This window comes from Lathamus discolor, chromosome 5 (assembly GCF_037157495.1).
Source record: "Lathamus discolor isolate bLatDis1 chromosome 5, bLatDis1.hap1, whole genome shotgun sequence".
Classification (NCBI taxonomy): Eukaryota; Metazoa; Chordata; class Aves; order Psittaciformes; family Psittacidae; genus Lathamus; species Lathamus discolor.
The window spans coordinates 4,278,112-4,292,761 of NC_088888.1; the positions used below are offsets into that span (position 1 = coordinate 4,278,112).

At 42.0% G+C, this 14,650-nt stretch overlaps 1 protein-coding gene across 6 annotated transcripts in view; it reads right to left on the reverse strand.

Annotated features, from left to right (window-relative positions):
* TTC7A (tetratricopeptide repeat domain 7A) overlaps positions 1-14,650 on the reverse strand; it is a 180,711-nt gene that overhangs the window by 81,569 nt on the left and 84,492 nt on the right. For all 6 annotated transcript variants that reach the window (XM_065679466.1, XM_065679463.1, XM_065679464.1 and 3 more), the window contains one exon: positions 12,126-12,286. In XM_065679466.1, the coding sequence (XP_065535538.1) occupies positions 12,126-12,286 (161 nt within the window). The remainder of the gene's footprint in view (positions 1-12,125; positions 12,287-14,650) is intronic.

Genomic DNA, 14,650 nt, shown 5'->3' on the forward strand with positions numbered 1-14,650 from the left:
ACTTGTTTTCCTGCAGTAAAAGCATCACTTAGGTTGGGGCCAAGCCAAAGACTAGGGGTTTCTCTGACACACGGCTATATAGCTCATTTCTGAAATGGAAGATATAGCCATTCAGGCTACATAGTTTCAGCCTCAAGCAATCTGAAAGCTGGAGGAGACTCTTCCCTTTCCCTTCCTTCCTCGGTGCTGACACCCTGTACTATTCTTAGTGTGCAGAAATCAGTGGTGTTAATTTCGGCGTTCACACATCAGAGGAAGCATTTAGAATTTATTCATTCATTTGTGAGAACCTGTATGTGGCTTTGTCCTTAAGGGTAGAGCAACACTTTTCGGTTTTAGCTGTGACATTATTTGCAACCCGTCTTCCAGCTTATTAACAGCCTCCTAAGTGCTGAAGAGCCAATCTGCCTTATCCTGTAAGAAACATGATTTCCTTAAGGTGCTGTTTGGATACAGAATTGCTTCATTGGTTCTTCCCTGTACTCACAGAGACACCTAAAACCATGATTTCTCTCTCTCCCACGACTCTTGGCAACTAATCCCACACTAATGGCCTAGTCTATGTAGGCACATAATGAGTACCTGCTGGAATACGTAATTTGTGAGTGCTGCTTCTAGCTTTTTGTGGCATGGCAACTTTACACTGTACTGTCGCTTATGCTGTGTTGAGAAAAGAATAAGTTATTTCTCAGCTAGGATATTGCTTACATCCAGAATTCAAGGCACGTACTGCTATAACTTGCAAAATGAGACACTGGCTCTGCCATGTGCAGGGGCTCCTTATATGAGATCAGAAGTGGATCGTGCCATGTCTAAAATACATTTTTTGCAATAGAAGTTTGCAGGAGAACTGGGTGGAGAAATGAGCAAAGTCTAAACTCATACCTGATGCACATCCAGTGACAAAAGTGTATTGCAAGGATTAGGAATGTTCTGAGTCGGTGAGGCATCTGAAGAAGATATTTCATTCTTGTAAGACCAGTTTTACCTCTAGAACATCACAAATCTGTACTAGAACCCTCTACATGCTTTCCAACGTAGCTATCACAGCTAACAAGCCACATACAGTATTCCTTCCTGTGGCTTATTTCAATACTGTTCTTCACAATATCATCATAGGGCTAAAATAATAAAACTAACATGGCATAAGTTTAATATGTGCTTGTTTTTACACTCCCTACCAAACACACAAACACCCACTTTGACATCACCACCCTACAGGGTCCCCCTTCCTCTTCTGCACAGGACTATGCCCCTGCTACGCAAACCCTTACAGGGAAGCAGCAGGCAATTGCTGGTTGCCACTGAGAAGGAAGCAACATAATCCCAGAGCTGCTGGTACAGGATTCAACACCTTTTGTCTTGGAAAACCACCTGGTGTAAAGGCTCCAAAGAGCGCATCTATTATATTTTGTTGTTTCTGTTTTTAAAGTGGATTTGAAAAACCCAACCTTTTTCCAGCTGGCATTCCCAAACTGACAATGTGCAGCCTCTCGATAAAGGGGGGGACATAGTCTGCACCCCTGGCAACAAAAGATTCTCCAAGCACTTCCATCTGCTTTAACACTAGAGCAATAAACAAGAAAATGTACCATCCAGTTTCATTTCAAGAGAATGTTTTTGATTGAAAGATAATTTAGTGTATGTACCCTGACTCCTACATGCAATTGTGTAAGAAAAAGCGTTAATTCACACAAGCGCTTTGGATGCACAAAACCCCCCTCCAAATGATTAACTCTCAGTACCATGATGCACAACTCTAAACAAGTCTTTCCATACCACAGCACTACCATGGAGGCTCAGAAAGGCAGAAGTAGTCTTTGTGCTCTTCCTCTCAGGAGCCATTCCTTCCAGAGGTGTAGGAACAGCACAGATTAAAGCAATGCCAGGTAGATTAAGGATGCCCTGGGGCGAGATCAGCACACCTGGCTGGCAGGGACATGAACTACCCAAAATGAACGCTGGCCCCATGCCACTAACTAGCAGCTTTCTGAGGTGCACATTACTGGAGCTTTGTTTTAAGTACATGGGATGTGCAAGCCTTGGGGACTGCTGTGTGCATTAGCACGTGCTTGGATAGTGCTGGCCAGGGAAATCTTTGACCCTTGTGCTCTCAGAGTCCCAGTCTGCTATCTAGTGCTAGTTATCATCAATGCTTTGCCTGCCTTGCTGGCAGTCGCTGCAGTTTGATATGTTCAGGCTAGTCGATGCCCAGCTGAAGAGCTGCTGCACAGTCCAAGGCAGCCCATGGGGCCCCACAAGGCTCAAGTGCGAGCCCAAGCAGCACAGATCCACATCTCTATAGAGAATGCCAGCAGCAGCCCAAGGAGATGGGATGCATAAAGCCCAGCCATATCCCCACGAGGAGCAGCCCCAGCAGGATGAACATACCCTCTGCAACTGGTGCACCAGCTGTTTCTCACTCCCATTGAGGATGGTCCAGAAGCCAGCATCTATCGTTCTGCATCCTTATGTGTCAGGGAGCACCCTGCTCCTGGTGGGGCCATGGATGCTGGCATGGGCACCTGGGGCTGGGTAGATGCCACACATTCCTCACCTCAAGTGCCATTTTTGCAGTACAGCCTCTCCAAGCACTTCCACTGCAATAGTATGGGACGGGTTGGTAAAGACACCAAAGATGATCCTCATGCCTCTACTGTATCCCTTTGTTTCATGTCAAGTTATGTCATTCTTACTTTGTTATGCTGCACACTTAAGTATTACCACAATTTAATAAGCCAAGCAAAAGGTTTTTTTTTCCTTTTCTACCCAACACAGCAAATATCTAATTTCTGAAGAACCAAACAAAATGACTGGTTGTTGAAACTCATGGGGTGGGAGGCACAGATTCCTCTTTCACTCAGTAGCACAGCTCCTTGCAGCTCCCTCTGCCCACTGGCCATCTCTCCTGTTCATTACACTAACTGCAGTGGCACGCTATAGTCTCAGCTGGGTTCAGAGAACCACTGTGCTCTGTACCAACAACAGAAGGACATTGACCTTGTCCTGAGAAAATAAAAAGAAAAGCTACAGAATAACTTCAAGTCATTTCATGTGCTCAGGTGGCAGATACAAATGGCCAGATTGCAGGAGAAAAAAAGGCAAAAAAAAGATGTTCAGGAGTCTCTTCACTCTGAAATCCAGCACAACTGCTTACAGGTACGATCTTCATTTCAGGTGGTAGTTATCACCTTCTTGACACTTGTCCAGCTGATAGAGCATATGGAGTAGAGATCACTGCACTCATTTCCTGATCTGCAAGATCTCCAGCAGTTCACCAGCCACAGTGCTCAGAAACACTATTCTACATTTACTTTTGTAGTTCTGGGTTGAATTTTCTGTTGGTGTATATAGGAAGAATTCTGTCACTGACTGCGACACTTGATTAGACCATTTAGCTCTCAATCCTTGTGTTCACCCTTCCTCCTGAAATAGTCTTAAGACAAACTCACTGCTGAGCTATGTGCAGAACAGAAAGCTTCAAGCCAAGGTGAAAATGAATAAAGGAAAGACAAAAGTTATTCGTATTATCTGCTTGGTGCTGCAAAAATGTTAACACATTGTGAAATGTATATGAGCATTTTAAAAGACATGTTGGCAATGCAGAACTTCTACGTCTGTCTCTTCTTCGATTATAACATCTCCATTCATTATTCTTTTTCCTTCACTAACAAAGACTAACACAGTAACATGAGCACTGACTAATATCAAATACTATGACTATGCCTGCTTACATACTTGGTTCTGCAGACATTCGTGTCAATAGCACACTTCTTCAATGAGAAGCACACTTACCATCTAAGATGCAATTACTACCAGTGTTTCTGGGACAATGAAGAGCACGGGGTTTCCTTATTTCCAGAAGTGAAAAAACACATTCGTGCCTGAAAAATTACTATATTCAGTTTCTGTTCCCTGGTGAGTTCTTCAGCAAGTCTGAACATATCCCCCCTCCCTCCTCTTTCTGAAGAGGAAAATAATAAAAGCCAAAACATTCTGTACTCATCAGACAAATAAATACTCCTAGGACCTTAGAGCAGAAGTCACTCGAGTCTGAAATTTCCAGCTGGAGATGAAGAAAAAGCCAACCCTTTCATTGAGTGATCAGAGATTAATACTCGTCTGAGACACAACATGGCTTGACCGCACTGTGATTTCTTGGAAAGTAATTTACTGCGCTGAAAAACAATTTGCTAAGCGTTAACATCCGTGCCTCTCTCTATTTCAGGACCTGTGTTTTCCAGAAATGATTATCATTAGCAATTCTCAGTAAATGCTAACAAAGCTGACATTCTGCGTGTTGAAAAATGAATTCCCAATCAAGAACTGACTCCGATCATCCTTGCATTTGAGGGGTTTTAAAGGTCTCAGGAAACCCAGGAATGCCTAAGAAAAAAAAAAAACCCATAAAAAATGACCCAACCAAACCCCAAAACCATCTTCCTCCATTCCTCTGGCGCCTTTGAGCGCCTCAGGAAACAATTTCAGATTATCCGGTCTGTATGTTTGACAGCAGGCTCCCCACAGCCTTCACCTTCACTAGATGTACAGACACGAAAAACAGCCAAACAGGGTGTTTTGCTTTCTCCTTTACTCTAATAATGAAAAAGCCTTGAAGGAGTTCAGGTGAAGAAGGTTCTAACCGGGTTTTCCAGCAGAACTAATGTCTGAAGCTGCTAATAAATGGTGGTACCCTATGCAGCCCCTCTGTATCCATGTACTCCCACAGCAGGAGCGGAAGGTTTAGAGCTGGGCTTCCCGCACCAACACCATGTTTTCCCCTTGATTCTCTCTTTGATTTCCAGGCAGGAAGCATGCCTCAGGTCCTCCTTCTGGTCTCAGTGACCCAGGTCTACCCTTGGAGCTCACAAAACTGACAGGTGGAAACATTGATCCCAATCACCAAGTCCCTCCTCACACTGGGTAACCCCTACATGGACTATAGCTGAACTCTAGCCCACGGAGTTCCTACTGCCAACTTGACTCTGCTGCCTAGACAATATACACATGTTGTTTTTCAATATATTCCAGCATTTGACATAGACAGTCAGGGCTCCTGAACACTTCCTTTGAATATAAAGCAGAACACCCAGAAGTTGTTTGAAAGACAGTGGCACTTAGCAGGGAGAAACGTTCGTGTTGGGGGACTAACTCACTGATATGGCAGGTATCTACAGTGCACTGAAGTGAGCCAGCAGGAACCAAAGAGCATCTTCTCTCCATCCAGGTGAGAAAGGACTGGCAAGAAGTTAACTGCATAAGATAAACGCAAGTAGAAGAATATAAAATTGACATTTCGCTCTTTCAGAAAGCAGCAGTGCTGAAGGATCAGACTTGATTCCATTAAGGCCTGACTCATCAAAGAAACACAAATTTTAAAGATCAACAAATAACTTAGCCAGTTATTACTGCCACAAAGCGGTTTGCAGGTTTCATTTTCCTCTGGCTTATCAGTAGTCATTAAGCCTTAAATGTCACGTCAAAGCAAGCCAGCAGCCCCAACAAATGCACAGCAGGGATCTACACCAGAACATGCAAAATCTGAGCTTAAAATCCCAAACACAAATTTACTGATGTTCCCTTATGTAACTTCTCGCTTTTACACAAATAAATCTGATTAGCAACTATCTCATCTCAAATCAGCCATATTCATCAGCCAATTCCCGCATTTTGGAATTTATTCTTAAATTTCTGAAGTGAAGCCTATGCATTTGCAGTACTTGTGTTACCTCTCAATGCCGAAACCAGCATCTGGAAACACTGCTGCTTGCTATAAAGGTCTTAAATGAATGGAGGCAGTAGCCATTTACTCAGGTGGCAGGAACAAAGTTATTATGAAGTAAAATTGATCTTTCATCTGGAGGAAAGACTTGAACCACTGCCACTAAGGTTGTAAAACTGCAGAGCTGCTCCTTCTTTTCATTTCACACTAAGAAAACAAGTCTGCAATAGGTTTCCTGTCTAAGCTCTGGTTTACTCCTTTTATTCATATCCTGAACCCTGTGCTATGAGGGGATGGAATTCTCCCCTGGTACCACTGAATCCACGCATATAACTTTAAGACTGATACATACACTAACACAAATCTGTTCCTGGCACAAACAGACATGAGCCAGCCAGATATTTCTTCCCGCTGCATTAAGATGGTGGATAGAAGAGCTTATCATGCTCATCTGCTCAATTTTTGTCTTAGATCAGACTGTAGCCCTTAGAAAGGGGTGCTTATACCTGTTTCAACTTGCCAAAATAAGAACCCAGTCTTGGATATGTGTTATGATGAATAAAAGTCAGAAAACTAGCTTAAAGCTCTCCATTAGTATATCAGTATCATTACCACAGAGTATAGACCTGATTATTGCAATGTATCACCAAGGTCTTTTTTTGTTAATTTTCTAAAACCAACAAGGAATCATAACATGCCAACAACAGCAAAGATTCATGGTTGCTATAGTAAAAAGCCCAATTTCAACCTTTCTAAATCTATGTAATACATCTCTTTTGTTTGAGTGAAGCATGTATTCTGAAAACAGAATACACACCCTGTATTCTTGTAGCACAGTACTGTCATATCATCTAAGTACATACTTCTGCCTTTTATTATTCTTATTACTGTCTTGGGCATCAGCACCACATTTGTGGGTCACCCTCACCAGCCAGTGTGTGGACACATCACTACAAGAAGTCAGCTTACAAGAGGTCCATCCTTAAGAGTTCTGAATATTCTATTTATAAAACTTGTGTAGTCTGATGAAATGCTACAGCCAAAATATTAATTTATCCTTGCTTCAGGTCCTCAGATCTTGCATCCTTGAGGAATTAAAGCGAAACAATATCCAGAGAACTTTAACAAGTTTGTTTTATCACCATGTCCGCTGGCAAGATGCACCAGACTTCCTTGCTTCTTGCCTAATGAACTGCAATCATACAGGCAGGCTGAGCTGACTCTCTGAAGCCGTACTTCTAAAGACAAGTGAAGTCACCATCACTTCTGTGGTAGAACTATTCTCCAGCACACACAATCACATTACCTGGGGGTGAGGTGCGAGGTGCAACTATCCTGACAAAACCTGTAGTAGAGGCTAGGCCTAAGACAAAGGTCTGCAAACCATCCACTGAGGGGCAAGTGGCTCCTTCTTACTGACGATTATAGGAAAGACGACAGTTCTACTTTATGGCTGTCAATAATATTATAGTAATCCACTAATTCCCATAAAGATATTGCTCAAAGAAGACAAGAGACGTTTATTTTCAACATACAAGGAATAGGTTGACAAGTAATGGAAAAAACGTAAATCAAACTGGAGGTGCCAGTTTAATCATGAGTTTTGAGATTCTGATTTTGCACTGGGGATTCTCCGCAGCGAATGGAAGCGCCTGGTCAATGGCATTGCTTATATACCACAGAATGGCTCTCCCCACAGTGAAGTCTGCACCACACTATGACAAATCTTGCCAGATGATTACTGCACACATCCTTAACGAAATTAACATAGTAGCGATGAAGTCAAGGACATTTGCTATCTGTAAACCACTTCTAGAAGAGGACTTTGTATTTTGAAGGCTGGCTGTAGGAAAAACACCACAAACCTCTCTGCTAAAATAACACACAATTCCCCATGCAAAATTTGCTTTATTTTATTGAGGGTCTCCAAGACATACATTTAATATTTCTTTGCCTTCTGAGCTTTCTTTGCACTACATTTACAGTAATTACTTTCATGATAGCAAATACCTGGGTAGAACAAAAGCATCTGCATTTGACAGCTACGCTGCTCTAAAACACCAGCCCACCTTCTTCTTTTTGAGTCTTTATTTGTAGAATAGCAGCCCTTTCTAAAAGTTTTCAGCTATTTCTCTTTAAAACTAGTTTTGAGACTCAAAGCAACAGAATAGTGACTTTACACTTTAGGAAGGAAGAGAAGGAAGTGGCTATTCACTTAAGAGTTACAAGTCCTGTACCACATGCAGAACTGCTACAGATACAAAGACATGATCATTTAATGTAACATTCACCATCACATTCAGCAGCAATTAGAAGCTGTCGTACTTATGCCAGAAGAATGTACTGTTGTAACTTAAAGGGGAGCTGTCCAGGAGACAAAAAACAAACTAGCTAACAACAGAACAGGTTTTGATACGCAGTCTTGGAGGAATTATAAAGCAACGGAGTATCCATAATATTGATATCCTATTTCCAACCTTAGGGTAGGTACAGACCTTAATCCTTCAATGCAGGGAGATAACCAAATAGAGATAAAAGATGACCAGAGAGCAAAACAGTCCCTGGTAGAGTGGGCGAGTCCAGAGGACAAAGTCAATCTTACACAAGCGAAACAGGAAGGAGGAAATATTATTACCTTAAGATAAAGGACCATGTCAGACAGGCTCTGTGGTGAGTTCTGCAGGCTGCCAGACCTATGGGACTTCTGCACGGAACACTGTGAGGTGGGAATACAGGCTTTAAAAGGGGAAATTCTTTCTTTCTTGAAAAACTGCACTATTTTAAGAAGATCACCTGGAGGGCAAGAGGGATAGCTCACGAATATTATTTCTTCCAGGCAAAAAGATCTATCCCCAAAACAAGCCTGGGCAGGTAATGACAGCCAGTCCCAGGTAGAACACTGCCCAAAAGGACGGCCTTTGAGCTTGAAAAAAATTGAAGGAATCCATCTTAAGAAAGGCTTGTAAACAGCATAACTGACCTAACTGTTTATATAAATATAAACAGCATAACTGACCTAGAGGGGAGATAGCTGATGCTATTAGGAGTCTTCTCTCCCAAATTAAGCTTAAGACTGTGCTTTGAAATATATATCAAACCTAACTGCTGATGCTGCATTTACTAACTTCTTTTAAAAGCATACCAACATTGACAGGATGTACAAGCATGAAATTTTATCGTGGGCAGCCTGCCTCCACAGGAGTCAGTGCATTTTCAGGTAAAAAACCTGGAAAATACAGATGACACCTCCCATGTAAAGGCTGCTATTATTTCTACCTTTTATATTCATGGCAATGAATATAAAATCAGTGTATTTCTACTGGTTCACCCCATCTTGCAATATGCCTAACATAGCTAGCTCTCATTCTTCCCCTATCCAGTCTTCCTCCATCATTGCTTGACAGCACATCGAAGTGCTCAAATTCAGCCATTCACTGATTAATGTAATGCATTTGTTACTATACGCTGCCTTTCAATCAGAAGTGATCTTCCTAAGTTCATTTTTTTTTTTTGAACAATTTGTGCTTTTGGATATCCAGCTGTTCTTCAACATTCTTTGCCAACAGCTTGATGCAAAACACTCCATCTCTCACTGTACTCAGTGTCTAGCTTTTGTATCCCTCCTCCCTATGCATCAAACCAACCACTGAAATGTGAAGTACGTGTTTAAGTTTAAACAACGCTCCAAGAAGCAGCCCTTATAGACACATTCGGGGCAGTGTTATGTGGCTCATGCCAAAGGATGCTATGTGTTAGCTGAGCAATGCAGTGTATTTTTTCCAGTTGCTTCAACCACTAACCAGCTACGTGACATTGTGAACGATCGCTTCTTTAAAATATACAATGAAATATTTTAATATGAAAATAAAAAGCAAGAACAAACTCACCTTAATTACATATAGAGAGCAACAAAACAGTCTGAGATATCCATAGTTTGGGTAGCTAAGACCTTAATTTTTTATGTATTATTCTTTCCTTTGTTTAGGATATACATCCAGTTAATGCTTTAATTTTTTGTCATCTACAGAGCCGTAAAGTGCTTTAATGCAGCTTTCACCTTCTTTTCTTCATACATGCCATCAAACTCTGCTTCAAAAAAGAGCTGCCATTAGGAAGGAAGCCCTCAGGCACCACATTACACAGCTGCCTGGTTCATATCAATGTGAATTGGGAAAAATAATCAACCTCTTCTAAACACAGCTTTAAACTCATGCAGCTGAACTTGCCTATACTATTTACATGAAATATCCTGTAGTCATTCCACATAGTAGTAAAAATTCATACAATTCTTCTGTAAGGCAATAACAACTGGAGACACACAACAGCATCAGGTTTTTCTCCCTTCACAGAGGTTTTACAAAGCACTAAAGCCCTCCCAGCACAAACTGTACTTTAGACCTCTAGAGAGTCTGAAGCAGTTGCAGATTTGATGCAAACTACAGATGTAGTCTGTAGTCTTCTTGCTCCTGACCCCCTCCCACTGGATTCCTGTTCTTCTCCTTCAGAAATGCTTGTTAAATCTTTCATTTTTTTTTTCTGCCACACTCTTTCTCCATTCCCTCGCTCATCACTTATTTGCTGGCTGGTTTAGAGAAAGACACACACAGACAGACTGGCGATAGCAGCAGGCAAGAAGCCAGCCGCTATTCTTGCATCCATGTGTACCTGTGAACAAGTCTCACTGCCAACTGTGTTACGTACCACAGTGCACGCAGGGAGCTAAGAGGGGTTCTTCCAAGAGCACACACTCTAGAAAGTCTGCGTCTAGGAATAAGCATGAACCTGTGTCATTCACTACCAATATTAAACATTTCTATCAGAAACAACCTATTCTGCTACTCCTTCCTTGCAAGGTCCTTCCGCACATGAAGAATGGTACTGACAGAAGCATAGGATATAATGTTATTTCCCACTTTGGGGCAATCAGATTACCAGACAGCACCGGGGAATCCACCCAGAAGTCCTCCAAGCTGCTTTGCACACACTGTGTTTTGTCCTCCCCAAAACATAAATGATCCATAAGTGCTAGAGGAAAGATCCAGGACTTGATGGACCAGTTGGTTGATCTGACAAGGCAAATACTCTGCTCCTCACATAAATAACCATTTTCTTCTTCCTTTTCCTCTGTCTTGTCTGTCTTTGAGTGTTTGAGGTCCTCAATGAACATCTGACCTTTGACTGTAAGACATGAGGGTTTTTTTACTATGCCTATTACTTTCAAACCACAAAACACAATTTAGCAGCCACTGGAGTGTTTCCTGTTTCAATCATACCCATGTTCACACTCTGAAGAGACATTGGCATCATTTTAAAAGCTTCTCCATTACTGATTTTCATTTCATTCTCAAAGATGTGCACAGACAGTCTTAGCTCCTCACGTACGCAAAGTAACTAACCTCAAAAACACAGGCAGCAGAGCTATTTTAAATGCCAACATGCAATTTACAATCCAAAGCAGTATATGCTGATATAGCACCATAGTTCTAAAAGACCCTAAAGCATTCAAGCTTGCATTTAGATAGGCTTAGTCTCACTTGGGACATTCTGGTGCTCTGGTTTAGACAAAGTCCCAGTCAGCTGCTGGACAACACCTGTGGAGGATGCTCCCTCTCTTGAGAGAAAATAGGCTGTCCAAAGGCAATGCTGCATGGGTTTAAAACATCAGTTAAAAAGTTGGTCTTGAGCATCGCAACAGGATTTTCTGCAGTTTGGCTGCAAAACTCAGCCAGTATGCAATGACCAGAGAGTATCGCAGTAGCTTGAGTTTTTGCACAGAACAGATAAATTCATTGTTTTGAAAGGTCATGACAGTAAATTGCAAGGAATTCAATTTATCTCCCTTGGATGGATGAAGGACTGAGGCAAACACAGAACACTGAAAACCTCTGGATCCAAGAAGTCTGTGGTGGTTCATACCTGCTCTTAGGCAGCCAAACCATCCTTTCAGCTACACGTTATTACAACTTGTGACTTTCAACTGATATTTTTCCCTGTGATTTTGCAGCAAATTGTGTCTTACACGAGCATCAAAAGAATGGTCAATAAAACGAAGAATTTGTCTTTAACCACAGAGTTTACCACATACAAAATTATTTGTGATACAGCCAGACATCATCATAGAAGCCTCACACTCGTTTTTCCACGTGTAAAGTGACATATGAAAAAGTAAAGGGAGATACATGGGAGAAAACACCACCAGCACAATATAGAGAGACAAATATTGGAAAAGCAAACAAGTACAAAGATTAATTTTGAAAGCCTGTGAAGACAGAAAAATCAAAAGAATACCCTGAGCTTCACAGTACACCCAGGAGAGTGGCACACCAGTAGCACACCTGATTTAACAGGGCTAGTGCACAGATCATTCCTGTCTGGGTGTACCACATCATGCTGTAACTCTTACCTAAAGCTTTCTGGGTACTCAGCCACAGCCATGTTGATAACATCCAGTGCATGCTGATAATGCTTCTGAGCTGAAAAGAGGAGAGCCAGTAGATGAAGTGAATTCATGTCATCTCTGCACAGTTGCAGTGCTTCTTGAAGATGTTCTATAGCATCAGAAATCTGGGAAGAGATGGGGGTAGAACACATTTCTCCTTCAGTCATATGTTATATCTCAAAGGTAAGAAAAAATACAGTCATTAGAAGTTACAAAGAAATCCTACTTAGGCACCTATGAGTTCTACCATCTGAATAGATTGCCAAGATTAACAGACTGTGCTGCTTGAAGAAAAACCACACCTTCTAGAGAAAGGAATCTGTGGCGTTACTATATCACTGCTTATGAACTGGAGAAGCAGACCTGATCCAATCAACCCCCTCTTACTTTGACATGGTGCTTCTGTGCCGTGAACATCTCCACTACAATGGCCCTATTCTCAACTCCATTTCTAGGATGGGTGGCTGCTCTTCACCTCAGGGAGAGCACTACACATCTGTGCTTCATTTTGTCTCTTGTGATGGCTGTACAAGGTCTTTCATGACTCAGATCAAGAACACAAAAATTGGACTGTTCAAGGGTAAAAGGGTCAATATAAAAGAGTCAAATAAAAGAGTCAAATGCTGTCAGGAAAAGAAATATCTTTGCTAGCAGCTATGTAAAGAGCAGTCCTGACAGTCACAGCAGCAGCATGTCATTAGAATAAAGTCTCACTTGGCAGAAAATTTAACATCTATAATGCACGCAAGTATATCACATGCTCTTTGTGATCTAATACCCTATTTTAGGCTACCTGTTCAGAAGGGAACTTCTTTAGTAGATTTGCTTTCCTTTGGCTACCAGTAAGTTTTATACAGAGGATTTTTTATAAGATTCTCTAGTATCTGAAATCCCTGTTACTTAGGTTATACCAGATCTGTGTTTGGCCCTGGAAGCCTGCAGAAAGCAAGACAGAAAATGAGTACATTTCTTTTCCTCATATGTATTTCCCTTCCCCTAAGGGATGGAGAATATATTTCCTTCTTTCCTACTATGAGAGCTTCCCACCTAGCAAAGCTCTGCAGACACTGGCATACCACCAGTATCAACTTCCCACCACCTCCATAGGTCACTCAGAAAAACAGGTAGCACGTAACTAAGGAAAGCACGATGACACTGCCTGCTGTTACAACAGAGGTTGCTGCTTTTCTAGATGCCAGGTGTCCCGAAGGGAGCATGGTACATACGCTGTTCATGGCACAACTTAATCCTTACGTGCAAGTGACATTTCTCTCTTACTGAGCATACGCAAGCCAAATTACTCAACTACTCTATTACTGGTGACTACATGCAAGTCTGGAGATCAGTGCAACTGCTCCAAAGACATAACCCCAAACTGGCCTTTGGCCCAAAGCTTCCAAACCGCTCAGTGTCCTGGCTTACATTCAGGTTGGGATAGATGACTGAGTGCTCAGCTTTACTGAATTACTGCTTGTCAGTGGAGCTCCTTGAACCACGTGTTATAGCCCACTGCAAAGCTAAACACATTTGCTTAAGTCACTAATGTTCCCATAGCAGCTCCCTAGGACACATTTTCTTACAATATAAAACCACTAACAATGAAAGGACAACTTGGAACAAGGACAACAGGCATGAGACTGTGGTGGGCCCAGATCTCCCCATCCATGGAGTTCGTCAGTACGTACACCAGAGGTATATAAATCTGATCTGCTAAAACAAAGCTGCTGTCCTCAGGGTATCTATCCTGATAGATCTACCTAGCTGCTATCCTAAGGCTCTCCTCAGGACTCAAACACCTTATTTTTCCTATTCTTTTGTTTCAGACCTGCGCAAATACTCATCAAGAAATTCCACGTTTGGGGAAAAGTAAGCTCATTAGAAGAAAACCTACAAACCAAACAACTGGAGGGAGCTTTGAGGAACCTGTCCCAGCTGACCCTGCTTTGAGTAGGGATTGGACTGGGTGATCTCCAGAGGTGCCCGCTGAACTTCACTGCTCTATGATTCGATTCAGAGACTTGGGAAAGTGGTCCTAATTTGCTAGTATGAACCAGAGAAAGAATAATACTTACAAGTAGTGTCTCTACTGAGGGGCTCTGAAACTGTAAAGATACTTGACCTTACCTGCACATCCACATACAAACTAAGTCACTGAGACTGCTTTATATGTGTAGTTGTCTGATGATCACACGGCTGCAAGCTCATACCCCTGACAGAGGTCAGCTATCAAAGAAGCTCCCCAATTCTGTTGCAATATACATGAAATATATACACGTGAAATAAAGCATCACAAAAATGAGTTGCGGTCAGCCCTGCAAACGTGCCTGCTGAACAGGCAGTCACATACTACTGTAATAGATGCAACCTATATTAATTTCCCCCTGCTCTGAAGAATAAAGCTTGCAACGGTAACATCTCATTGCAGTGCTTCACTCTAGTGCCATCAGAGTCACAGGCACTGGCTGTTTTTGAAAGTTAATCATGCGTCC